General features: G+C 47.7%; 1 protein-coding gene across 1 annotated transcript; it reads left to right on the top strand.

Annotated features, from left to right (window-relative positions):
• The first annotated feature begins 1,012 nt into the window (after positions 1-1,012).
• Positions 1,013-19,143, top strand: Gch1 (GTP cyclohydrolase 1). Its single transcript, XM_033765202.1, has 6 exons — positions 1,013-1,265; positions 2,151-2,260; positions 7,538-7,593; positions 16,994-17,025; positions 18,094-18,178; positions 18,876-19,143. Exons 1-6 carry the CDS (start codon positions 1,028-1,030, stop codon positions 19,000-19,002), a joined length of 648 nt encoding a protein of 215 aa, XP_033621093.1. The 5' UTR covers positions 1,013-1,027; the 3' UTR covers positions 19,003-19,143.
• The last annotated feature ends 4,598 nt before the right edge of the window (positions 19,144-23,741 follow it).

The following is a 23,741-nucleotide window of genomic DNA, read 5'->3' as shown; positions in this document are numbered from 1 at the left end:
ACTGTACTTTGCCGACATGGTGATGAGCATAGTTAATGCCCATGATGTCCCTGTGAAGTTGGTGCTTTATTCATGCCTATTTCACAGCCAGGAGGACCGAGGCATAGACTGTCTTGCCCAAGGTCCCAGAGCCAGTAAATTAGAATCAGATCCCAACAAGCGGCATGTGGCTGTCACCAGCGCTTAGAATGGGGACTTTTTCCCCCTTTTTGCCACAGAAAATGAATGTATCTGACACTGGACAGTCCTCTTGCTCTTTAGGAAATTTCTGTTTGTCTTTGCTTTCAGGACGGTTTCTTGTATAACCGAAGACTTTAGTAAGCTTGATAGGAAGTGACTTTATAGTACCGTCTTGCAGAAATCTAGGGCACCTCCGGCCACACTAAGAAGCTATTTTGGACTTCTTCAAAAATACGACTGAAGGGCCGGAGATTTAGCTCAGCGGTTCGGTGGCCTGCCTTGCAAGCGCAAGGACCTGAGTTCAATCCCCGGTACCACCCCCCAAAAAAAAATACAACTGAAGGTTGGGGGAGAATATTCAGGATAGAAGATTGCTTTTGGAGAGGGAACTTCCAGAATGCCTGAGCCTTTTCCTCCCTAGGTTTCACCAGCAGCTCCTAGCAGAGGTCAGCTCTGTCATCTGTGTGGTCGTCTCCACCCGCATCCACTTTCCCTGGCCATACTCAGGGCTTTCATGCCTGACTTGCCTGACTCGGGCTGGTGACTGCTCTCCGTGTGACTCAGGTCTGCCAGCCCCGAGGCGCTAGGGTCAGGGCTGTGGGCGGACATCTGTGAATTGTGCCTGACTCATGCAGCCTGCCTGTCCAAGGACTTCATCTCTTCCTTTCTGCCTGGTCACGTTGCGGAGACTGAGTGTCCCTCAAGTCCTTGCAGTCACATAGCAGTGTCTTGCTGTATCGGGTTTGCCAAGCTGGGCAGGCAGAAGCGCAGGACTTTTTCTGTGTATGTATTTATTTATAAAAGGACATGTGACAGTGTCCTTGCCTGTAGCTTCTTTTCTCTTTTAATGACAGTAGAGCTGAAGAATCCTTCTTGTCACCAGGCATTCACCTACACTGCTGTTTGGGTACTGCTGCTGGGTTACCATGGCAAGGATTGGGTACCATGGCTGGGTTGCCATGGTGAAGATTGGATACCATGCCTGGGTTGCCATGGCGAGGATGGGGCTCTTGCCCAGGTCAACAGGAACACCAGGTCAGGGTGTTCTTGCAGTCCCAGCATCGGACAGCTCAGCCCTCCTTCAGGTGTCTTCACATTAATTTCTGTTTTGCAAATTAGATTCTGAAGCTTGGCCAGTACGGTTTAGGACAGAAAGGCCTTTTCATTTTAGACACCTGTTGTAGCTTGCCCTGTGTGCTAGGCTTTACAGCTCACCCGAGGCACTGGTGTTCCCCAGAACCTCCCCAGGGAGGTGTCTACGTACAAATGCTGGACTGTTCGGGTAGAACAAATCTGATGCCCACTTACAGTAACTGGAAAGAGTTACAGGTCTACAAAATTATTTTGCAAATTGATAGTAGAGGTTGAATCATTTGTTTGTCTGTCTGTTCAGTAGCCCAGGCTAGCCTGGAACTTTTGGCAATCTTGAGGCAGGAGGATTGTTATGTTTGAGGCCAGCGTGGGCCAGTGAGTTCAAGGCCAGTCTGAACTACATAGCAAGATCCTGTCTCAACAAAACAAAACAAAACAAAACTGCCTTGAAAGTGCAGGGTGCTAAGTTTGATCCCCAATACAAAAAACCAAAAACAAAACAAAAAAACCACAAAAGAAAAAAAAAGCCCAACCAAACAGAAAAAGAAAAAGCGAGTGAGAGTGGCCCATTTCTACCACCAGAAATAGCCACTTCTGTTTTGGCATACCTGTTTTCTCCCTCTTTACTGCTCTCTGTGATACTGTAAATATATTTATAATCCTGCACAGTATCCAGGATTCTTTTATATCATTTAAAGAGAAAACTTTGCTAATTTGAAAGGGAAAAGTAACTTGTGTTAGTTTATATTTCCTTCTTTTTCTGCAAGATTAATATTCTGTTTAACATGTACTATCTTTTCATATTTAACCAGTGTCTTTTGGACATTGAGTTTTTCTGCAAAATTGGGAAGGTTACTAAGGCAAGCCTCTGATTTCAGATGTCCTGAATGATGCAATATTTGATGAAGATCATGATGAGATGGTGATTGTGAAGGACATTGATATGTATTCCATGTGTGAACATCACCTCGTTCCCTTTGTCGGAAAGGTAAGGTTTTCAGTGTCATTCCCTACCGCTTTATTTATTTTCATTTTTATGTTTTGGTACAGGGTATTGAACTCTGGACCTTGTGCTTATGAGACAGGCAGTGGAACCACTGAGCCAAATCCCCGGCCCTATGCCCTACCAATTTAAAGAAGCACAGTGAAAATTTTATTTATTTATTTATTTAAATTTAAAAAAAAATTTTTCCTTTATTGGTACATTTTAGGTATACAGTAGTTACATTCATCATCAACGTAGTGAAAGTTTTAAAGTTAGGATAATTGTATTTAAAATCACCAGCTACTAATTCCTAACACCCCAGACAGTCACAGTTATGCATAAATACTTACTCTCCATCAACCTGACTGATCTAAAACTCGGAATTAAAAACAAAAGCAAAATAACAGATGCTCCTAGGGCAATACTTCTATATTAAATACCATGTTAATAGCTTAAGGTAATGAGGTGAAAGTAACATTTTTTAAAAAGTAGCTGCTGCAGGCTCTAAAATCCTTTGCTCTCTTTATTTTGGCCCAATAATGTTTGATGTAAGCTGTCTGTGTATATGGCATGACCTGAGAAGTAATGACTGCAGCATTTCTTGGGGCAGAGGTTTTGATTTGCAGACAACCCTTTCTAGATTAGAAAAAAGGAATCTCATGGCAACCAGATAATGTGTTATCTAGTTTGTTATAGTTAAACATACTATCTTAGCTACTTTCGTGTTGCTGGAACAAAATACCAACACCCCCACAAGTTAAAGGAGGAGAGGTTTATTTTATTTAGCTCACAGTTTGTAGTGGTTTCAGTCCATAGTTGGCTGGCTCCAAGGAAGGGCAGCATGTCCGAGGGGAGTGACAGAATAGAAACAGTCCATGGCAAGGCAGGCAGGAAGCAGCAAGCAGCAGCGAGCCTCTCTTTCCCTTTTTATCCCATCCAGGCTGCAAGCCTATTGGTTGGTGCTACTCACACTCGGGGTGGGTCTTCTGGCCTCATTTAATCCATCCAGCCACAACCAAACCATGCTAATCCAAGTAGTGGACTAATCTAGTTATCACATCTTTAATCCATATTCACACACACCCTAGATCCAACCACCTTCATAAAGCCCCCCTATGAGCGCATGAGGCTTTAGGGGGCTATCTAGACACAAGCCATGACACATGCCTTTGAGAACATGTAGGTTTAGGACAAAGAGTTGTCCTGTCCCCTACTTCCACAGTGCTTTTGTTTTATTTTGGCTTTTTATTAATAATTTTCAAACAGAAGTCGTTTAGGAAACAGTATTATGAAAACCTATATACCCATCACCTCAATTTAATACATACTGACATTACTTCATTTTTTGTTAAAGTTTTTTGTTTTTTGTTTTGTTTTGCTTTTATAAGGGATTAAATCAGGACCTCCTACATGCTGGGAAAGCACTCTGCCCAGTCCTTAAAAAAATTTTTTTACCTTGATACAGGGATCTCTCTAAAGTGCCTAGGTTGGCCTTGAACTTGTTATGTTCCTGCCTCAGCCTCTGGAGTCTGTGGGATTACAGGCCTGTGCCACCATGCCCCGTTTACTTTATTTTTCACCATTGAATGGAAGTAAAACATGGAAGAATGAAGAAATAGCGAGGTTATTTCTTACACTCACAGATCAAGAGATAGAATGTGATTAGCCTCTGGGAAGGGACCTCTTATCCCTTCTTAAACTCTATCCCGGCCGCTGACCCCCGGCTCCCAGGTAGCCAGCATATCAGTTTCTAATACTAGAGACTAGTTTTGTTTTTCAGCCATGTATACGTGGGAAAAATCTGCAGTTTGGCCTCTTTTGTGTCTGACTTCTTTTGTCTGCATTGTAAGGTTCATTGATGTTAATGCCTTTGGTTATTATATATTATCACACTGTGCAAATATACAGCTTGTCTGTCCTGATCTTACTGGGCCTTTGCACATCTATGTTCTTTTTTGAGGGGTGGGTGAGAGCTACTAAAAACAGTGCTGCCATGGGCTTTCTCTTGGTACATGTATTATATACATGCGTTTCTGCTAGGAGTGCCTCTTGGGTGGAACTGCAGGCCCACAGCATAAGCTCACGGCCACCGTACTCAGTGCTGACCCAAGGCTGTCCACGGTGGTTGTGCCAGTTTACATCCCCGGCGGCCATGGAGTGCTGTCTCGCATGCTTGCCAGCCTTGGCACTTCCTGTCTCATGATTCAGTGTTCCATCGTGTGTGCAGTGCTGTCTCAGACAGGCTCTCACTATGTACTTGGGACTGACCTGGAACTCACTATGGAGCCCAGGCTGGTCTCGAACTCACAGCGATCCTCCTGCCTCAGCCTCCCGAATGCTGGGATTACAGGTGTGCGCCACCATGCCCAGCTTGTAGTGGTATCTTTTTTAAAAAAAGTTATCATGGAAAATCTGAATCATATATAAAAACAGAAAGAGTGGTAAAGTAAGTTCATGTTCCCCAAAACTAGCTTCTCCAGTCATCAGCACAGGATAATCAGGTTATATCTGGATCCCCACTCACCATGTGGGACCAAATCCCAGCCATTGTACAGTGGACCCTCGAGTTACGACCGGCCTGGCATATGAACAGCTTGGGTGATGACTGGCATTTTAGTTTTAATTTACAACCAGTCTTGAGTTACAACCTGAATGCTGGTCGCTTGTGATTCCAGATTTAACCCTTAAAGAGTCCTGGAAGGAACATTCCAGCATCCTTTCCTGTGCAGGGTTCACTGAGAAATCCTGGGCCAGGGTCTCTCTAAGGACCCTGAGATCTGCCTGTGTACAGGAGAGAGGCTTGAAGGCTGTGGAGAGGAGCTGAGCTTTCACTGACCAACCTGAGTTACAGCCAGTCTTCATGAATGAATTGAGTTTGTAAGTTAAGGGTGCACTGTACGCTTTGTTTACAATTTCTTCTAGTCTCTGTCTCTAAATGATGAACTTTAAAAAAAATTAAGATGCCCTCTAATAAGTTAACAGTGTTTCAGCATATTAAAGAATATAAGGTATGTTACAGCCAGCCTGCCGACTTTTAATTATTGTCATCCCTAAAATATTTATGCTATCGATTAATATCCATCTCTAAACTGCTTTTTTGCTTAGGCACCGTGGTAATACCGCAAACAGAATTAGCAGTGATTCTTAAGTAGCATCAATAACTAAGCCATATTTAAATGTCTCTGATTTTCTCTCAAGTTTTACTGTTGATTTCCTGAAGCAAGAGCCAGCTTAGAGTCACATCCGTGTTTCCATTCCTTCTGGTTGTGTCCCTTAAGTCTCCTTACTCTAAACCCCCGTCCCCCAGTTCTCCCATTGAGGGCCCTGGCTGGGCGTCTGTGCAGGCCCCTTCTCACTTCCTGCTGGGTTCCATTTGCCCTCTGGATTTCTGGTCATGAGAGAGTTTGCAGCTTCGTGATACTAAGCGGAACGCTGCAGACGGAGGTTTTCACAGGGCTGAGGACTGGTAGTCTGTCCACTCGGGAGTAGGCCACCGTGTTGGCCGAGGAGTGGGGGAGACCCTGGGCACCCCCTCTGGTCTCTGCTGTGGGTGAGAAAGTCAGGCTCCCATCCACGCAGGTGCAGGGCCTTGGGGCTGCCTGTGCCGCACCACCCTGTCCGCAGCTCAGCGGGGCGGTACAGTAGTTCCCTCTTCATTCACGTCCTTGCTGGCCCTGGCCTTTAGGTGTCTGATTCAGTGAGGATTTTCTAAAACAGACTTTTAAATAAATTGGAATCATCAGAAAGATCCAAAATAGTACCGATTGTAAACACACTGGAGCTGTGCACACAAGCACAGACGTTTCAAGCCGGTGCAAGCCCTCAGCCCTGTGGGAAAGCTTTCGCTCTGGGTTTTCTTTGAAACACCTGACGCTCAGGCATTCCTTTCCTTTCTCCTGCCTGCCAGGAAGGTGATGAGGTGGAATTTGTACTGTTACAGCATGGCACTAGTAGGTGAAAGATGACTGAGGACTCTTGGTCAGTTATCGTGCACAGGATACACTGGGCATTTAGATCAGCAATCTTTATACAAGTGTGGACATGATTTTTTTTTAATATAAGTACCTGAACCCAGGGCCTCATATATGCTAGGTAAGCACTCTACCACTTACTGTCTTGTCTGTCTGTCTGTCTGTCTATGTATCTATCTATCATCTATCTTACTGAAATAAGATCTAAGTTGTCCAGGTTGGCCTCAACCTTGAGATCTTCCTGCCTCAGCCTCCCTGGTATAGTTAAGACTACAGCCCTGTAGTTTTAATTTTTATTTTTCCCTGTAGTTTTATATCCAGCTAATTGATTGCCTGCAGTAACCACTTTACCAGGCTTTTAAGAGAACTAGCCTTTTCTCACTCTGACCACTGGGCTGCAATGCAGCTGGCATTTTTACCAGATAGGTTCATTGGTGCCCCCTACGCTGACGGCAGGTTTCCCTGCCACAGCCCTGTGGGAACCATTCTCAGGTGCCTGTTTTGCCGAGCCGCTTTCCCTGTTGGGGTGGTGGAGCTCACCAGAAGCCCGGTGTCTGGGCCCCCAAGGACAAAGAGTTCCCCACGCAGCAGGGCTCCTGGGGTCACGAGGCCACTGGTGGCGAGTGGCAGCCCTGAGGTGTGCAGTTCCTGCCGTGTCAGCAGCCTCTCTGCCTGTGTCTGATGTCACTGAGGGTCACGTCTCTTCTTGAGGACCTTTCTCCCCTAGGGACAAAGGACCCGCAGAATTTAACTTTAGCTTGGAATGTCACAGGCATGCTTTATAGGTGTCACAGGCATGCTTCATAGGTGTCATTTAAGTTTTTGGAGGCTGGCCTTGCCTTGACCATGTAGCCCAGGCTGGCCTTGAACTCATGACAATTTTTTTTGCCTCAGTCCCCTGAGCCCGGGGTTACAGGTGTGTGCCACCACGCCTGGCTTCGGTTTGTCCTTTGTAACAGACTGAGTGCTGTGTAGTAACCCTTTACTGTCTTTTTTTGAGTCAGGGTCTCCCTGTGTAACCCAGGCTGGCTTTGAACTCACAGTGATCCTCCTGCCTCTGCCTCCCAAGTGCTGGGACTATAGGCGTGTGCCATCACGCCTCGCCTTCCTTTTACTATGTTTGCATAATTTAAAAAGCATTCCCATTTATCACTCCATTCAAGTCTTAAGACTTCCACGTGTTTTCTGAAGGTCCATTGTCATGACGGTAAATTTACATGTAAATACGCGAGATCCTTTCTGTGTTCCGGTGTCAATGTCACAAAGACAACTCTCTGCCTTTGGCTCACAGTCCTCTCTCCTCTCAAAGGTCCACATCGGCTACCTCCCTAACAAGCAAGTCCTCGGCCTCAGCAAACTGGCGCGGTAAGTACGAGAGTGTGGCGACCAGGACCACAGGCTGCCAGACCCGCCCTGTCTACTGCCAGCGCTTCACCCAGCCTTCTTCTCTCTCTGCCCTGGTCTGGCTCTGACATGGAACTCAGATCGCAACTCAGCATTTACAGTTGCAGCCAGTAATGGTGGCACACACTTGTAATCCCAGCTCATGGGAGGATGAGGCAGGAGGATCTCTGAGTTCAAGGTCAAGCCTGGGCTGTATTGTGGGGCCTTGTCGGGAAGACCCCTACAAAGATTGTGCAGTCGATAAGGCCATCAGAGTAACAGTCCTGAAGCGTGGGTGGTCTTGTCATCTCACGTCCTGTTCGCCTGTCCCCTCCGTGACTGGAGGGAATGTTCAGGGGGCTCAGTTAACAGTGACACAGGCAGCCATCTCCCTAGCTGAGCTGGCCTGGAACTCAGTGGTGATTCTCCTGCCTCAGCCTCCTGAGTGCTGGGATTACAGGTGTGCGCCACCACAGACTTTGACTCCAGCTCCACCCCACCTCCCTCCGCACCTGTGCCTGGTCCCCCAGGAGCCCGTCCTCACCTCTAGGTCCCTGGCCCCTGTGGGCTGTGCCTCCCTGTTCCCAGACACAGGGTACTCTCCAGTTCCTTTCTTGTCTGCTGCTGTCTTCCTTTGGGTCTTTACCCTCAGGTTTGTACCTGGAAGGGTTTCCTTTGCCATCCCTTTTGTCTGGGCTGCAGGACCTTGACTGAGTCTGTGTCCAGATATCTCGGAGAGGCCCCGCCCCCGGGACGTTATTGCCCTTAAATAACCTTTTCTGTGTTGTCCGTTTGCATGACGGTAGTCCTGGCCGGGCGTGTGTGTGGAGAGAGTTTAAAGGTAACACAGTTGTTAAAACTAAACGCGGCGGTGCTTACCTGCGGACCCGGCACTGAGGCAGGGCAACGAGTTGCAGGCAGCCAGAGCTACACAGCAAGGCCCTATTTCAAGAAACAAAATTTAAAAATCAAGCTAAGTTTGAGTCACTTGGAGGTCGCAGCGGCCCCATCGCAGCTGGAGCAAATGAATTTCTGTGACCAACTGACTTGGTCCTGCGCCTTCTCCAGGGCCAGACCCTTTCCAGGCCCATGTGCAGTGTGCAGACCACACCAGGGAAGCAAATGCTGGCTCCCTGCCATGCTGTTCCCTTTGCTTTGGTTTGCTTCCATTTTTCTCCTTCATCTCCGTTAGGAATTTAGCAGGTGGAGGAAATGCCCTGGACGCCTCACTTCCTGTCTGCAGGTCTGCTAGGTTCTGAAGGCAGGGACAGATCCTGGCCCTGCACAGGGTAGGGCCTTGCGCCGCTGACTGTCACTGTCATTTTAAGTAGCAACTCTCTCTCTGGGGACTTGCCAAAATGAGGTTCGTGAGCCAGTGTGAGTAGCAGTGGCTCTCTGAAGTCGGTGACTTTTACAGTCCTGGAACGCACGCACAGTCTGAGTCCTGGGCCTTCAGCGCTGCGCCGGGTCCTCCCTTCCCGCAGGACCCGCCTCTCCCGCCCTCAGACTTCAGGGCTTGGGCTGGGCCACCCACACCCACACCCTGCGCCCTAGCCTCCTCCACTGCGCTCCTGGGGTGGGTGCAAGGAGCCGGCCCTCCCCTTGGTAGTTCGCGTGAGGATTTGTGTTACATTAGTAAGATTGAAACTTGAGAAGAAAAGGCGGCACCAAACCAAAGCACCCTGTGTGCTATTCTTAGGTATCCTGTCAGAAGATTGGAGGCAGGCATCTGTTAAACAGAAAAGGAGATTTAAGATTTGATTCAACTGCCCCTTTCTTCTAAGTAGTGAGAGTACTTAAGGAGTGAAGAGGAATAAAGCGGACGGCGCGTCCTAGCAGCACCTCCCTGCTCGTTTTAATCCTGTGTGTGTGTGAGCTCTGCTCTGTGCATGTCTCAAGCGGATGACCTTTCGGTGCCAGTGAAGTCAAATATCAGACAGAAAAGCTTAAGTAACAGGAAAATGCCAGGCGGGAGTTCAAGAGTAAACTTAGTTCGAATAGAAAACCCTTGTGTTGCTGAAGAGCCACGGAATTTGTTTTGTTGCCTTAGAATAATTGAAGGAATATAATGAAATCTTGAATTCGGAAGATGGACAGAGACCAGGAGACCAGAATGGGGGAGCAGTTCCTGTGGGTGTGGCCAGCGCATGCGCGGGAGGCAGGGGGCGGGGCGGTGCCGTCCCACAGCGCGCAAGGGTGGGACTGGGTTTGTGGATGGATTTAAAGATTTAGGCAAGGATGACTGGAAGACAGCGAAGAAAGGCAAGGTGGGCGTTTGACTACAGAAAGAACATTCTGTTTCATTTTCTTCTATTCACTGCCAGGAATATTACACGTGGTGGTAGTCCTAGCTACTTGGAAGGCTGAGGCAGGAGGATCAGTGGAACCCAGAAGTTCAAGGCAAGGCTGAACACATCGCGGGGGCCTTACCTCAAAAACAGATCCAAACCAGTTAGATATAAATGAATGAGTAAAGCAAAAGCTTTTCCTTCCTATTTAAATTCTTTCAAATTAAAACTGTAGATTCTTTTATTAACCTTTTGGAAAATGTCTATGCAAACACAGCTGTATACATATAGTTTTTCAAAACCTAGCATAACCACCCCAAAAGGATTACATGCTGTATACTATAATACAACTCGGATTTTCCTTTAATTTTAAATACTTTGGGGTTCCTTGAAGGTCAAGGGCATCCAAGGACCTCTTCCGGGTTATGTAATATTCCTTCGCTGGATGGGTAGATTTGCTTAGCGAGTCTTTGGTACAGATAAGTATCGTTTGCACTTTGAGACTATTGTCCAAAGGAAAAGACTGCGTTGGTAAATGTGTTTTTACATATTACCTTTGCACACTTTGAATCTACCTGTGAGATAAACTACCAGAATAGAACTTTCTAGGATAGGTGGCTGCTTTTCGGATCTTACCAAATGTGGTCCACAAAGATCACGCTGACTTTTGTTGTGAAAATAGATCAGAGCTGGTCTTCCCCACACCTTTTCTAGTGCTGGGTTTCATAACCCTCTTACAACTTTGCCAACTGCCGAGTGCAAAGTGGTATCTACCGTTGAGTTTCCCTTTTCCTTTCCTGTTGAACCGAGAGTTTCGTGCATGCTGGGAAACCTCCAACTTGGGGCTGTGCCTCCAGCCTAATTTGGGCTTCTCTACTAGGGTGAAGTTAAATTCTTTCGGAAATTTTCTAATTTCCCTTTGGCTTGCTTGCTTCTTTTTAATTTATTTGTTCATTTGTTGATTTATTTATTTTTGGCACCGGGGATCGAACTCGGGGCCTTGCGCTTCTGAGGCAGATGGCAGAATCACTGAGCTAAATCCCCAGCCCACTTCCCTCTTATTAAATTTCAACGTTTTTTAGAGCCTTAAGACACAAAGTACCAACAGGAGGTGCCCTCTCACCTCTGCCTCCGCGGGTACCCTCGTTGTAATAATTGTTACCCCTTCTTTTTTAGTCTCCACACTCGAGAAGACACAATGCTTGTCTGTGTCTGGCTTATTCCCCTTCATACAGTGCTTTCCCTTTCTGCCCATTTTCCCCCATGACAGCTTCACCTTCTTTCTGGCCGAGTAGTACTCCACCACATAATACTGTCTTTTCTTTATCCACTGCTCTGCTGGCACACGCAGCCCGACTTCCTGTCAGCGGTACTGTGAGGAGTGCTGAGATAAAGTGGGCAAGCAGGCGCCTCTTCTCTTCTCCCTGGCTGTTTCCTTTGGGTAGATGCCCTGCGGCTGCGTGCTGACATCAGAGCCTGTATGAATTACCCGAGTGGCCGCGACCCGGGTGAGCGTCCTTCCCCACACTTGCATGTGTGCGCAGTTTATTGATTTCTCCAATAGCCTGGAGAACCACAGCATAGGTTTCCTCTGCCTTTTCCTGATGTAAAGGTGCTGCTTGAGCGCTTTTTATTTTTGCTCACGTTTTATTCCCCGTTCCCACAACCTCTTGGGATGTTAACGCAGTCAGATCGGGGGTTACATACGGTCAGAGGTCTTGGATTTTGCTTTGTAGTATAATTTCCTCATTAAAGAATGTAAGACTCTCCTATAGTCACAGGCATTTTTGGTGTTTTGTTTTATTTTTGTACCGGGGATCGAACTTGGGACCTTAAGCTTGTAAGGAAGATGGCGGTGCCACTGAACTAAATCCCTGGCTCCATTTTTGTTTTAATAGCGGGGAGCTGGTGCAGATGAGCAGTGCATTTTTTTTTTTTTTTGGTTTTTTGAGGCTGGTTTTGAACTCACAGCGATCCTCCTGCCTCAGCCTCCTGAGTGCTGGGATTACAGGTGTGTGCTGCAGTGCATTTTAATTCCTCTTATACCCCTCCCTCTCTCTCTCTCTCTCTTTTTTTTTTTTTTTTTTTGGTCTTTATATGGCTGCATTTTCACTTTCCAATCCTTGCTGTGCTATAAATACTGTATTTTGGGTGAGGGTGAGGCAGAGCCAGCCCTACTGCAGGCAGCGCCCCTCCCCGCCCCTGTGGGCTTCCTTCAGTCTGCGCTGGACTCCTCTTCCGTCCAGAGACTCTCCTGCCTCTGCCCTCTAAGAGCCCTGAAATCTGCTCCCATGTTCTTTCCATAGTGTGGATTTAATCCTGCTCTCCCTCTGCAGCTCCCATGGCTTTTAAGGCGAAGTCCAAACTGTTCTGGATAATCTAGGAGGCCCCCGAAGCATAGAAATCACAGGTCCCAGAGCTGAAAATCTTGGAGCCAAGATTGCTGCAAAGTTTAATAGAGTGAGAGGAACAGGACAGGAACTGAAAATACGCCTCCGACACAGGAAGGGGGAGAAAAGGCAAACCGCCGAGTTAGGAAACCTGGATATGAAAGTAACTTAAAAAATGGGGAAGGTGGGGGAGGGAAAGACCCAGTGCAGGCCACTGTTAGGGGCTTAGTGCACGTTTGTAGCACGGTGACACTGCGGGGGCACCACGTGTGCGAAACCCGTCTTCTTTCTCCTTTTCTCCCCTTGCCCTGCCCTCCGCTATCTCCTGTTCCCCTTCTGTTTTCAGGGGCTCCATCTCCCTATTTCGTATTATCTCTTATTTTGCCCTTCGGTTTCGCCTATGAGAGGAATCATGCAGCATTTCAGCTCATGTGTCTGATTTATTTCACTGAACATGATGGTCTCAAGGTGCATCTGTTTTCCTACAGAAATTTATCCTTTATGACGAGTAGTACTCTATCGTGTGTAAATACCACATTTTCTTTATCTCTTCATCTGTTAATGGACATACAGGTAACTTCGGGGATTTATCTATCGTGAGTTGTATTGCTATAGACATCGGTGTGCTTGGCTCACTGTAATATAATGTGTTTAACTTTTTGGGAAGATAACTTGAAGCGTAATAGCTGGCTGGGATGGAATTTCTCATTTTAGTTTTCAGAAGCATCTCCATGCTCATTTAGTTTCCCTTTTCCCTACAGCCTCGCCAGCATTGGTTTATTATTTGGTTTCGTGATGATGGCCATTCTTTCTGGAGTAAAATGGAATCTCAGTGAGGTTTTTTGTTTGTTTTGGAAAGTTTTTTTTTTTTTTTTTTGGTACTGGGGGTTGAACTTGGGTCTTTGCGCTTGCAAGGCAGGCACTGGCACCACTGAGCTAAATCCCCAGCCCTATTTGTTTTGTTTTCGAGGCGGGATCCTGCTATGTAGTTCAGGCTGGCCTTGAACTCACTATGTAGCCCAGTCTGGCTTCAAACTCAGGGCGATCCTCCTGCCTCAGCCTCGCGAGAGCTGGGACTACAGGTGTGGGTCACCATGCCTGGATTTTACTGTTGCTTTGATTCATATTTCCCTAATGGCAGAGGTGCAATGTTTTTTTTTGTGTATGGATTGGCCGTCTGTACTTCTGAGAAGTGTCTGTTCATTTCAGCTACCCATGCTTTGGTTAGCAGTCAGTATGACAGATGTCCTTCATACTTGTGAGTAACCACTGATCTTTGTGTTGTTTGAATCATTCACAAGCGTAGAAGAATCTGTAAAGCTACGTGACTTTTTTGAGGATGCTGCCCGTTCGTGACAGCCGAGCCTGGTAAAGCCTGCTGGCACGTAGATCAGTCTCAGTTATGAATGCAGTTGTTGTCACAGTTCTGAGTGCCCAGAAGTTGACTGTAACTGGTTAGTTTCAATACTGTTTTCAAACCCAAAGTGGTTTATTCCAGTGCAAGAGTGGCTCCTTTGTTTTTTGTTTTTGGTACCAGGGATCAAACTCAGGACCTTGCCCTTGCGAAGCAGGTGCCAGAACCACTGAGCTACATCCCCAGCCCTTAGAGTGGCTTCTTTTAAAATCAGCAGTAGCTGCTGCTGCTGAGTGGGGTGAAGGGTGTTGCGCCTCAGTGTGGGGACAGAGGCAATGCTGGTAAGAGCCACAGGGCCTGAGTCCGGGACCTGAGTCGGGACCTGACCTCGCCGTCCCCACAGAGCCCCGGGGTCGGGGTCAGAGTCACCATTGCCTGTGGGGCCTTCGGAAAACTCAGGGGCTGGGGAGTGGCTCAGTGCAGACTGGGGCCCAGCACACAGGCAACTCTGGGTTGGGTCCTCACACTATGGGCCCCTCACCCGAAGGAGTGATTGCGTTACTGTGGGCCAGAGGCGTGGCTTTGCAGGCAGCTGGCAGAGCTAAGTGTCCGTGCTCAGACTGAAGTCCTGTCTTTCATCCGGGCTTCTGAGAAGCCTCACAAATGCAACTCCAGGGGACACAATTTTGCCGAGAGTAAGAGAAAGGAAGCCACATGGGGTGGAGAGGGCAGGCGCTGGGTGATCAGACGCAGAACTGTAGAAGAGGCTCTTAAAAAGGAAGAGTGCTGATGGTTGGCCAAGGAGTCAGAGGTGTTCAGAGTACCAGGAGATCCGTGGTGATAGGCTCATTACCTAGCAGAGTAGGCACGGGTGAAAGTGTAGCAAACTGAAAGAAAGGCTTGAAGAGACTGTGCAGAATACAGCACAGGCAAGCAGATAGGAGAGAATTGAATTTGAGGGTCTCTTGCACCCCCAGAAAAGCTGCAGGTCCACTGGCGACGGCTGTGGCAGCAGCAGGATCGAAAGACAGGTGACTGTCAAAGTCACACAAGACTTCTTTCCAGCGGATACCTCTCGACCAACTATCATTTAAGAATGTGGGCCAAAAAAAAAAAAAGGTCTCTATTTTTAATTTGGAAAAGCTGTATAATTCAGCACCTAGTCCTTATTTGAAAACAAAAAGAACCAGGAATGAGAAATAAGCTCTCTGAGGATGGGGAATATAATCACCATGAGATCACAGAGGCCTGCAACAAGAATCTTTTTTTGGTACCTGGGATTAAACTCGGGTCCTTGCGCTTACAAGGCAGGCCACCGAACCGCTGAGCTAAATCCCCAGCTTGCAACAAGAATCTTGACATGCAAACAGCTAGCTGTCTGCTGGAAGCAGGCAGGCACCATTGTAGTCATGAAGTATGAGAACCTTTCCTATTACAATGCATGTTAACACTATTGTCTAATATTGCATCCAAAATTCTACTCAAGAATGAAAAGGACAAGTTGGTGTGGAGGTGCACGCCTGTAGCCCCAGCACTTAGGAGGCTGAGGCAGGAGGATCACCTTGAGTTTGAGGCCAGCCTGAACTATATAGCACAACTCCATCTCCAAAAAAGAAAAAAAAAAGAAATGCCGGGCGTGGTGGCACACGCCTGTAATCCCAGCACTCGGAAGGCTGAGGCAGGAGGATCACTGTGAGTTGGAGGCCAGTTTGGGCTACATAGTGAGTTCCAGGTCAGCCTCAACTACATAGTGAGACCCTGTCTCAAAAAAACGAAAAAAAAAAAAAAAAAAAAAAGAAAGATAAATGAATATGTGAAAGAAGTACTTAAACTTTGAAAATCAATGACACTGCCTGTTTATATAACAAATTAATCACCAGAAAACCATTGGGAGTAATGAATACAGAAATTTGATCCAGTAAGAAATATAACTCCTAAAAAGAATATAACTCCTGCCTATGAGCCTGAGAATCATCCGGTCCTCCGTTTCTGTTTAATACTCAATTCCTTACCTGTAAGACTTAAGTCTCACTTTTACTCCTGGAGCGTGAACAGCCAAGAGGCTTCCACGATGCTGGGCTCAGAAGCTCAGCGAGGCTCCAGGAGCTTGTCGGACAGTGAGAGTCACCCAGGAAGGAACACACCAGGCAAGTTGGCAAATAGACCTTTATTAGTCTGGCCAGACGGCACTCCCCAAGCCAAGTAGCTCAGAGAGGCGGCCAGCTCAGAAACAGAGGCCATTTTATATAGGGCTAAGGGGGGGGGGTGTTACACTTAAAACTTACAGGAAGAGGACAAAGGCAAAGAATCAGTTGATCTGAGCTAGCGGTCATCAAGCATATATTTGACCGTCACGTACTAATGATCAGCAGATCGATTATCCATTATTCCATTTACAACTTAGATTATAATGTTCAGAACATTCAACTACAGGCAAGTAAGGAGTGGCGTGATTTGTGTTGGGTCTCTGTGTTCACTACAGTTTCCATTTAGTTTCCCAGCTACTTCAAAGCAGTTACCTAACAATTCACAATTAATCATTAGTTATCCTGTAAGGGATGGCGGGGAGCGACAGTCTCTAGGTCGTTTGCTGGTCAACATGGAGTCGCTCTGGTTCAGTCAGGCTCTTACAACCTGTTGTATGCACAGTGGGGACACAAAGAGGAGTCCAAATGCCCCTGCCTTCAGGTGGTGCCTGTCTTAGTGGCAGTGCCCAGGGTGCAGGGGTGCCTGGTGCTGAGCTCACAGGGTGAGGGGCAGGGGCATTTGTTCTGGGGGAATTAATCACACAAAGCACTTCTATAAACCGGTCTGAAGAAATCCAGTCTGTTCTAATCTCATTACCCTGGCAGGGTTAGTTGGGGTAGTAGTTGGCCTGCTAGTCATTAACAAATAGTCCTTTTATTTTTAACTTGATCTATAAGCTCTGATAAAATATGATTAATTGGAGCACTCGAGACTTGGCCTAAGCTTGATGACTTGAGCGTTTTAAGGTTTTGCTGCTCACCTTGAATGGTGCTTTTCCAGAGCGAGCATTGTACTTGTAGACCTGTGTGCCTTCCCCTCTCTGGAGGGGTTTGCATAGTGATGGGTGGTTTCCCATTAGACGCCGCCTCCCTGGGGCCCACGGTCCTCTCTTTCTTTCGTTCTTTTTTTTGGTACGGGATCAAACTCGGGTCCTTGTGCTTGCGAGGTGGGCTCCGGAACCACTGAGTTAAATCCCCAGCCCGTGTCTTCTCTTTCCATGCACGGTCCGCTGCCTGCACCCTCCACTGTTGCTTTTTGTGTTATGAAAAAGCCTCAGCCATTTCACTTTAATGTATGATTGACTACAACAATTTCTTTTCCAGGATCGTAGAAATCTATAGCAGAAGACTACAAGGTAAACTTTCACAGCCTTTATTTCATAAAACATTAAACGTAAAACTCACATAAAACATTTCCTCTTAACAGAAAGAGTATTTTTGTTATATTACATGTCTAATGACTATGATTCAGAAATTAAAACCGGACAGGATAAAAGAGTCTGTATCAAACCTACAGAGAAGCTGTGAGTTGTATTTACACATTCCTTCACATTTCCATGCATAGGCTGACCTTTTCAAACCAGTTTATTTGTAGTAATACTTAAACAAAATGGGCTCAGATTATACATGTTTGGCCACACTTTCTTTTTTCCTTACTTTTTTCTCATTCATGTTGGCTGTTGGATTCCATTGGCTATGTCATGGCTTGGCTCAGCCAATCACTGCACTGGGGGGTGGGGCGGGGCTTGTCAGTTTCCTGCCAGGCCCGCGCACGCTTCAGCAACACTTTTTTTTTTTTCCTTTCTTTATTTTTTTGAGACAGGGTCTCACTATGTAGTTGAGACTGACCTGGAACTCACTGTGTAGCCCAGGTTGGTCTCGAACTCATAGCGATCCTCCTGCCTCAGCCTCCGAGTGCTGGGAGTACCGGCATGCGCCACCACACCCGGCTTAGCAGCACTCTTTTCTTTTCTTTTTTTGCTACCAGAGCTCAAACTCAGGACCCTGTGCTTGCAAGGCAAGCAACACTCGTATGTATTTAAAGACAAGTTGTTTGGTCAGCACAAGGAACTGTATTACTTATGTTAAGTTGTTAGCTTTCAGCAACTCAATGAGCCCCTTTTGTTAATCCTGGTAGGAGCTGTTTATGCATTGCTGCGCTGCTCTGCCGGAAGTAAAACTTGGTTGCTCCACGCTGGGATGTAATTCCTTCCCTGGGGGGAGGTGGCTGTGTGGTTCCCACATCCTTGCACCCATGGTGCAGGTGAAGGGGTGAAGAGGGGCCCTGTGTGGCTTGGTCAGCAGACAGAGCACGTTGTGGCCCTTATGTCACAGCAGTCTGCTTTTTAAGCTTTAACACACACACACACACACACACACACACACACACACACCCCTCCTAACCAAGTCCTGTCACCCCGCAGTGCAGGAGCGCCTCACCAAGCAGATCGCCGTGGCCATCACCGAAGCTTTGCAGCCGGCGGGCGTGGGTGTGGTGGTGGAGGCCACGTAAGTTGTAACCTGCCCTGATGCCGTCGTGGGGGGCACAGCTGATGCCACTGCCAACCCCACTCCGGGCCCAGAGCCACGGCTTTCGGTTGCAGTGTGGCTGAGGCAGGAGTGGAGTGTGGGAGAGAGGTGCTTCCTCCTAGGGCAGTGGGGGCAGAGGGAACCCGAGACAGATTTAGGGCATCCTGGTTGCAAGGATTGTGTAACCAGTGGTATTTTGTCTTTTTCTTCTTCTTTTTTTTTTATTAGACTTTTGTTGGGCCAGTTTTTGTAATCTTTGTTCTACATTTGAAAAACAGTAAAAACTAAGAATTAATACAAAGGGCAACTGAAGATACTTTTTGAAAAGAAAAAGAAATGTTTGGTTACTTTTAAACTTTATTTTTGAACTCACCTGGCGTGGTGGCGCATGCCTATAAATCCAGCACTGGGAAGGCTGAGGCAGGAGGGTGACTGTGAGTTTGAGGCCAGCCTGAACTGATCTTACATTGTAAGATCCTCATGTCAAAAAAAAAGAAGTTTCAGGTAATACGTCTAAGGAGGGATAATTTCACACAGTAACTGAACCGAGGTTAACCTTTTTTTTTTTTTTAATGGAGTTTATTGGTACATTTTAGGGCCGAGGTTAACCTTTCGGCCTGTTCTGTGTTAAAAACCAACCAGCACTGTCTTTTCCTTTACACCTTGTCTCCCGTAGACACATGTGCATGGTCATGCGAGGGGTGCAGAAAATTAACAGCAAAACCGTGACCAGCACGATGCTCGGCGTCTTCCGGGAGGACCCCAAGACCCGCGAGGAGTTCCTCACCCTCATCAGAAGCTGAGCGCGGCGCGGCGGACCCCACTGCGTGGCGCTGTGTCCTCGGCCTTCGTGCACATTCCACTTCCAGATGTTACAGATGTGAACTTGTCACTAATTGTATTTAAGAGTTATTTATAGGTCAAATAAAGATAATTACTAAAGAGGTGAGCGCTCTGCTTTCTTGCCACCTTCTAGTGGCAGCATTGACGTGGACCGCGGAGAGTGTTAGGTTGTGCGGTGCGACGACCGGCCGAGGGGCCGGAAGCAGAGGATCTGCGCGTGGCCTTGGGATCCCGCCGTCATCGGACCCGGCAGCTAGGAGCGTCCAGAGCCTGGCCAAACACTGCTGTTTCCTCCGCCGCCGCCAGAAGCGATCGCTGGAAGGGCTGAAATGGTCAGTGTCGGGGGCGGCGTGTTTCAGATTTATGGTGTCAGTCACCGAGGGAAGGTGGTGGGAGATCCGTTTTATTTTGCTACGAGTTCAAACAAGGCGCGCTTTTACCTTCTCTTCCTTTTTAATTCAAGCGCAGGAAAGTAGTTCCTGAACTTGTTTACGAGTTTATTCCCCCGTCACACACAGGGACTTAGTCACTGAAATCTGTGCTTTGACCAGGATATGACACCAGTGTAGGCACTGTTGCCTTTTTTTCCTCAAAGCCATTCTTGTCTAAGGCTTGGTACTGACCCGCAGAAGCACCAACACCGAGTTAACTGTGAGGTTTCGCTCGGGCTTACTCTGTACCCCATGCATTCCCTTTGGATCTTAGCAAATACATTGTCTGAGCTTTCCACGGGGCCCTGCACTGCAAGCCAGTGCTGGCCCCCGCCCGGTCACACGCTAGTGACAGCTCTCGCCCCAGGCTCTGCTCCTGTCCCCTCCCGACCCTGGGCTGCAGTTCAGTCCTTCTGTCCAGGGGAGCGAGGACTTTAGTCCAGGAAGCTGGTGCCTTACGACGATGCCTTCTCTTAGAGTTGCCTCTCTGGGGCAGTGTGGGCCACGTTAAAGCCCTGTCAAACGTGGGTGTTGTTGTTCCCCAAGATGCCTCTTATTCAGCTGCGTTAGAGCTCCCCAGAGCCACCCACCCTCCAAGCAGAATTCACCGTAGTGCTTGACTTCCCACAGGCCCTCCTGTCTGCCACCTGTTTGCCCTTCAGCTTACCATGGGGCAAGATGGTAGAGGTGGTTTTTGTTTGTTTGTTTTTGTTTTTTAAAACCTCTACTACAAAATCTCTTCCCTACCTTTCTATGTTTGGAGTTTCTAAAGTCCAGTGGTGGCTGGTTTTGAAATCGAACCTGGTTGGGCCGGGGATTTAGCTCAGTGGTGCCCTGAGTTCCATCCCCTGTACTAAAAAGAAAAAAAATATAACCTTGTATCAACAGCCAGCTCAATATTTAGCCCCATCTAGGTAGAATTCCAAGCACTCAATTCATGTTTGGTATTTTAAAGTAAAAACAAGTGTGGCTTGGAGGACCAAAGACATCTTGAGTTATAAATTCATCTTTTTGGAGAACATTTGTGTTCCTCGCGGGTGACCCTTGTCCTAACCATCCTCAGAGGCTGGTGTGTCTCCTTAAGAAGTACAAAGGTTGTGACCTGTGTGTTTCCCTCTGGTCTGTATCCCTTTGAAATTACCTCTTCAAGTCCCTGCCACTGAGTCCATTTAAAGAACTTGATGGATTTAAATGTACTGTGCAAATTGCAGTGTGTGTTCAGATTTTATGTATGTGCACGTGTTCCTGAAGTCGGTTCTACTTAAATTATTAAAGCATTATAACTTTGTTCTTGTGAAAGTTTCTTCTTCGTCCAGAAGTGTGACGATCGAACGTGAATGTGTTCGACTGTTTTAATTCTGTTTTAGCCAAGCCGCCCGCTTAAGAGCTTCCCTCGCCCGAGGAGCGGTTAGAAGGCGCCTCTCTGAGGCGCCCGGGAGCAGTCTGGGCGCTGACTGCCTCTCTGATGTGTGCGTGGGTGTTAACCGACGTCAGCGTCTCTCTGGTCGTGGGGAGGGGAGGTCTGGGGTGAGGGTCCCTCGTGCCCCTCTGTTGTCCTAATGAGGTGGCGGTGCCTGCCTCCTCTGCTGTCTGCAGGTCTGGGTTCCGGCCCCGAGTGGCCCCTGCTCCGGACCGGGTGACAACTTCGTCACCGCCAGGAGACGTCGTGAAGCCACCTTGCACAGGTGGCCCAGCCCCCGCTCCCAGGTCTCCTGAATTCTGTGTCAGCCCACAGGATGGGAGGAAGGTTTTCCACGTGCACAGGGCACATAGGGATGTCGGGCGCGAGACGCCGAGGGCGCGCACACCCCTCCGGAGACGCTTGCTCCTTTATTTTCAGTTTCCGTCATGCAGCCCCAGGCACTTACAACCTGGCCTTGAGCAGTTTCACCTCGTGGCCATCCAGTTGCTTCTAGACCCCCATTCCGCCCGGTCGACTGCAGAGCAATCCCCCGGCGTCATTTCATTCATAAATATAACATGAAATGGAGTGGAATCTCGAAAGAACCACAGAACCGAGCACCGTTACCGTATAAAAATTAGTGCGTTACTATCAACTATCCAGTCGGGACTCGATTTTCCCCTGTTGTGGCTCATACAGTTTTAGTAGTTTGGGTCAAGGGACAAATGAAATTCATACATTTGTCTTTGGTTAACCTGGTTTTTTATTAGTCCGTGTCTGCAGTGTGTGATGTTTGCATTCCTTGTGTGGAGTTGGTGCATGTACATAACGCATTTCAATTCCCTTTTCCTCTCCTTTCCCTCCCCTCCCTGCTGCCCTCCTGTATCTCTTGATCCTATTCCCATTTGAGAAAAAGATCTATCTCCCTGCTACTGTTACCCATCTTCTATTTTGCTGTTTGTACTGTGAGAGAAGTTTCAGAGAAGCCGTGTGACATTTAAACTCCTGTGTTTGGTGTATTTCACCGCACGTGGTCACAAGGTGCATCCATTGGTCCTACAAGTTCATCCTTCTTTATGGCAGAGTAATACTCCATTGGGTATAAATAGCACATTTTCTTCATGCATTTGTCTGTTGATGGGCATGCAGGCTGTCTCCAAGATTAGCTATTAGAGTTGTTCTGCCAGGGGCTGCGGGTTTAGCTCAGTGGTTTTGCACCTACTTTGCAAGCACAAAGTCCCGAGTTCAATACCTGGTACAAAAAAAAAAAAAATGTTCTTCCAACCCATTTAAGTCTCTTCAGAATCTTAGAGATTCTTTCAGCTCTCCCTCCCATCTCCTTACAATTTACAGTCATACCTTGGAATTTGACTGCTTTGCCACCCATGGAATCTGCTCCTCAGTGAATTTCGATGCATGTGTTTCATCCTGGAACGCGCACAGGCCAGAACTTGTCATTGTCAGTTGCCTGTGATCGGCTACCCTTTCCAGCCCTCTTGTCCAGCCCATCCTTTTGGTAGCACCCGCCAGAACCGTCAGCGTCGGGCACTGAGGGCGCCCTGTGTCCTGCTGAGCCTGGGCCTCTGCTTCTGGGGCCACAGCTTGCCTGGTTCATACCGTCTGCCACATGGCTGCTCTGGCTTCCGCCCGGAGGGTCCTTGCCAGCCAGGGTTTCTGTTTGGGTGGAAGGAAGGCTTGTGACAACCGAAGGCCATGGCTCCCACAAGGCTCCTGTCACTCTGGGCCTGTCCCTGGGGAATGGCGAGATTCAGCTCGGACTGGAGGAGCCCTTGCGTTTCTCCAGGAAGTGGCAGGGTCTTCTGTGTGAGCAGCGTTTTTCTTCCCTCCTTCTCAGTGCACCTCTGCCTACTCCGTGCTGCTCTGCACCCCAGCCGTGTGCTGTCCCGGGCATCCGGCCGCCTCCCCGCAAACTTCTCCATCCTGCTGTTTGTTTTGAGCAGTGTCCACAGCGCTGACCTTTTGAGAAATCCTTCAGCTCTGGAGCTGACCGTGCTGCCCAGAGGAACTTGGCTGGACTGTGGCTGAGGCGAGAAGGCCATGTTCAAGTCCCCAGGGCTGCTGGTTTTCTCCGGACTTTAGGATGTGGGTTTCTTCCTCTTTTTCCTGGTTCTTCTCACGTCTGAAAATGTGCTGAACAAATACACGGATGAGATCCCTCCTTTTTTTTCTAAGACAGGGTCTCGCTGTGCAGTTCAGGCTGGCCTTGACCTCTACTGCGCAGCGCAGGTTGGTCTCAAACTCATGGCGATCCTCCTGCTTCAGCCTCCTTAGTGCTGAGATTACAGGTGTGCGTCACCACACCCGGCTTCTCCTTCTTTGTCTCCATGGAGTTTCCCCTTGTATGTATGGAGATACTAATTGTTTTCAGTCACATTGTGTCTTGACCGGTAAATTTCTTTATGGAGATGTTTTTCCTTTGCAGGACATTTTCCTTCTAAAACTCAGGGACAAACAATGGGAAAAAAAGGCAAATCAGAATCAGTTTAAAACCGTTTGGAGTAGCAGAGACCCCTGAATTATTTTATATCGATCATTTGGGTAATACCTTAACCAAGCAAAGACAATGAACCCCAGAGCAAAATCGCTCACTCAGAACCTCAGTGCCGGGTGTTTCTGAATGGCCAGTGGCCTGGGAGCGGGAGCCTGGGCACTCGAGCCCTGTCCGGGTCTCATTGGACACCTCTGCCTGGCAGGTGTCAAATCCCTCTTACTGAAGGGGCAGCAGGAGAGTGAGTGACTAAGGAGAGTGGTAAATATTTTGGCAGAATCTCCACAGACATTCAAGATCTAAGAGAACTTTATAAATGGAAAGTGTTGTGTGCACCAGATGTATAAACCAGCAACA

The sequence above is a fragment of the Fukomys damarensis genome, unplaced genomic scaffold (genome assembly GCF_012274545.1).
Source record: "Fukomys damarensis isolate Sample0158 unplaced genomic scaffold, DMR_v1.0_HiC HiC_scaffold_17, whole genome shotgun sequence".
Taxonomy (NCBI): Eukaryota; Metazoa; Chordata; class Mammalia; order Rodentia; family Bathyergidae; genus Fukomys; species Fukomys damarensis.
The sequence above is the reverse complement of the archived record's forward strand: the minus strand, read 5'-3'. Positions and strand labels throughout refer to the sequence as shown.